This window comes from Gossypium hirsutum, chromosome A10, assembly GCF_007990345.1.
Source record: "Gossypium hirsutum isolate 1008001.06 chromosome A10, Gossypium_hirsutum_v2.1, whole genome shotgun sequence".
NCBI lineage: Eukaryota > Viridiplantae > Streptophyta > Magnoliopsida > Malvales > Malvaceae > Gossypium > Gossypium hirsutum.
Window position 1 is genome coordinate 29,955,571 of NC_053433.1, and position 2,735 is coordinate 29,958,305.

Here is a 2,735-nt window from a genome sequence, read left to right on the forward strand (position 1 = left end):
TCCGCATCACACAGTTTTGCAGTGACACCTCTAACTCTTCTATTTTTCCTTTCATTTCTTCTATCTTGCTCAAGCTTGCCCTCAATTCCATTACGGTGTTACAGTTTCGGTACTGATGCAGAGACTTCTCGAGTTCTGCCACTCTAGCCCTTAATTCACCTTCACTCATTTCTGCTCTCCGACAGACTATTCTCTAAATCTTAGTTTCGTGCTTGAGCTTCTCAAAATTTCTTTCCCACCGGTCGGTATTGGCTTTTTCTTCTCGAATTTCATGGCGCCATTGTTCGGAAGTCTTACCTAAACCCGCAGTCCTCATAGATAGGCGTAGCTTCTTGTAGTCCATCTTCAAGCTGTCTAGATCTTCTTCGGCCTTAATTTTTCCTTTTCTCCACTTCTTAGCCTCTGACCTCTAGACATCAGCGTCTAATCTCGGTGCACCTTCTCTTCCTCCAATTGTTCGATCTTTTTCCCAAGCTCCGAACTCTTCTTCTCGAAATCTTGCCTTATAATCTCCAATTCTGATGGGGCGACTTGTAATTGTTCCCCGATAGGTCGAGCATTCTCCAAGCTTGGCTTAGGAATATTATCATTAAGCCTCTTCTTAAACCACTCGTTATACTTGGGTGTTACCATGGAACCGACGGCTAACCTCTTCATCCAACAAGTTTGCTTCCAAGCATCCGATAACTCCCGAACTCTCTTTTTATAGCGAGCACCTTTAAACGAGAATTCACTCTGAGCAAGTCCATAGGTCGTGGGTACAAACTGCCTCAAATTATATTGTCTCAACGCAAGTAATGGAGTATACCCGGTAGCTCCCCAAATTCCTAACAACGGTACCCAATCAAAGTTACCACATCGGTACATGATCTCATTAGGAACCATCCAATAAGCTCTCCACTCGATATCCCCCTCCTTGAGGTTCTAAAGAATGTCCATCCACTTCTCCTCCGAGATATCCTCTTTCATTTGTATAGCTGCCTCTTCTTTTAACGGGGAATAACCCTCAGAAAAGACCTGATAGGAAACCTAGTCTACCTTCCAAAAGTGCCCATGAAACCATGCCATTAATAATTGTGCACATCCAATGAACCGTCCTTCGCCCACCTTCCGACATGAGCTTAAAGATCTTAACATTTCTGCCAATATCGACGGTACCGGTGTGATTCCCTTCTCAAGGCGATCGATTAAGTCAATGACTGCCTCGTCCACGTGCCTCAAAGCCTTAGGAAAAATCACCAATCCGTAGATGCTTAAGGCAAAGATATCGACCCTCTTTTTTTCATCTGGATGCGTCAAAATAAAATCTCGCAAATTCTCCCAAGGGATACACTTACTATCTCCTTTTTGCTGAATCCGAGCAGTGACCCAAGGCTCGCTCATCCCAAAAATGCTCATCAATTTATTTACGAAAGTCTGACTACTAAAAACCCAGGCATAAGTCTTCTGGACCTGAATTTTTGGACACTTGAGCAAAGTAGTGTATTCCTCTATGGTAGGTACTAAATCCACTTTTCCAAAAGTGAAGCACTTGTACGCAGAATTCCAAAACTGCACCAAGGCTCAAAACAAATGCTTATCCACTCTAATGTTTAGCAGGTAGGATATGTCTCTGTAGCTTTGATAAAATAATTGTTTGGTCCCTTCATCCCAACTAGCCCAAACATCTCTTAACTCTTGCAGCTCATTCTGTACTACATTGCCGCGAGTGAAATCCTGTAGCTACGATACATACCCTTCTGCCAAGCTATCCCCTCTCTCTAATTGTAGCCTCCCCGACAATGCATGAACGGTCGCATTATCCTCGACTTTACTAAGAAATTCATTCTCCATGTCAAACTTTCTAACTTAGTAATTGAATACGGATTAACACCTCCTTTAATATGCAATGTCATGAAAAAAAAGACAATCAAAACAAAACAGAGGTTAGTATCAAATAATATCGAAAAAATGCAAGCACATAAATGATAATCACAATGCATATACAAGTAAGTACTAAGGCTCGACGTCGCTCCACCCAAGGATAGCTCCTAAGGTTCACTATATGTGGTTTAGTTCTAGGGATAAGGGTACCCGAACCAGCAGATTCCTCAATCTTCACCCATTATAGGCTCATATAGATCGAGTTCGGTTCGGGGGGATACATTTCCCTATGACCATGCGGAGATGAAAATCTCACAAAATCATAGGTACGGATGTACCCCGGAAGCAATCCATTAGCCCATGCGGAGGTGAAAACCTCACGAAAGCGTAGTTTCTTACTCCCACTTAGAAGGTGTGACCACGGCGGTCATGCAATGGATTGCAGTATTATTCTACAAGACCCGAACCATGGCAATCATACAAACAAATGCAATTAAAAGTACATGATTTTTAAAATGAGTTTTCGATTTTTGACAAATGGACAGTAAATAATCGATTTTATGGCTCGACTCTCTATTCCCCAGCGGAGTCGTCAAGCTGTCGAAACCATCCTTTTTATTTAAAAATTTTAAATTTAATAAAAAAAGAAGAGGATCGACTTTTGAAAAATGACAGAAATATGGAGTCGCCACCGATCCTTTTGTTTTGGTATGATCGGGTTACCTAAGAACTTGGTTATTTTAATAAAATATTTTTGGTTTACTAAAACAACGATTCTGGTCTACGAAAATATGAGAAAACGGGCTCGGGAGTCGGTTAAGTATGAGGAAGGATTAGCACCCTCACTACGCCCAAAATTGGTACCAAATCGA

At 41.7% G+C, this 2,735-nt stretch overlaps 1 protein-coding gene across 1 annotated transcript; it reads right to left on the reverse strand.

Annotated features, from left to right (window-relative positions):
* Positions 1–423: 423 nt before the first annotated feature.
* Positions 424–1,833, reverse strand: LOC121207980 (uncharacterized). The gene is made up of 3 exons (XM_041078520.1): positions 1,732–1,833; positions 1,039–1,551; positions 424–924 (listed from the first exon to the last, which is right to left on the reverse strand). The coding sequence occupies exons 1-3, from the start codon at positions 1,831–1,833 to the stop codon at positions 424–426; spliced, it is 1,116 nt and encodes a 371-aa protein (XP_040934454.1).
* Positions 1,834–2,735: the final 902 nt, after the last annotated feature.

What these genes read in the sequence shown, in the direction of transcription:
- LOC121207980 (XM_041078520.1), bottom strand. Translation starts at nt 1,833, where the DNA reads ATGGAGAATGAATTTCTTAGTAAAGTCGAGGATAATGCGACCGTTCAT. An exon ending in ATAGCTTGGCAGAAGGGTAT is followed by an intron (nt 1,552 to 1,731) that starts GTATCGTAGCTA and finishes GCCTTGGTGCAG; the next exon opens with TTTTGGAATTCTGCGTACAA. An exon ending in TTCATGGGCACTTTTGGAAG is followed by an intron (nt 925 to 1,038) that starts GTAGACTAGGTT and finishes GACATTCTTTAG; the next exon opens with AACCTCAAGGAGGGGGATAT.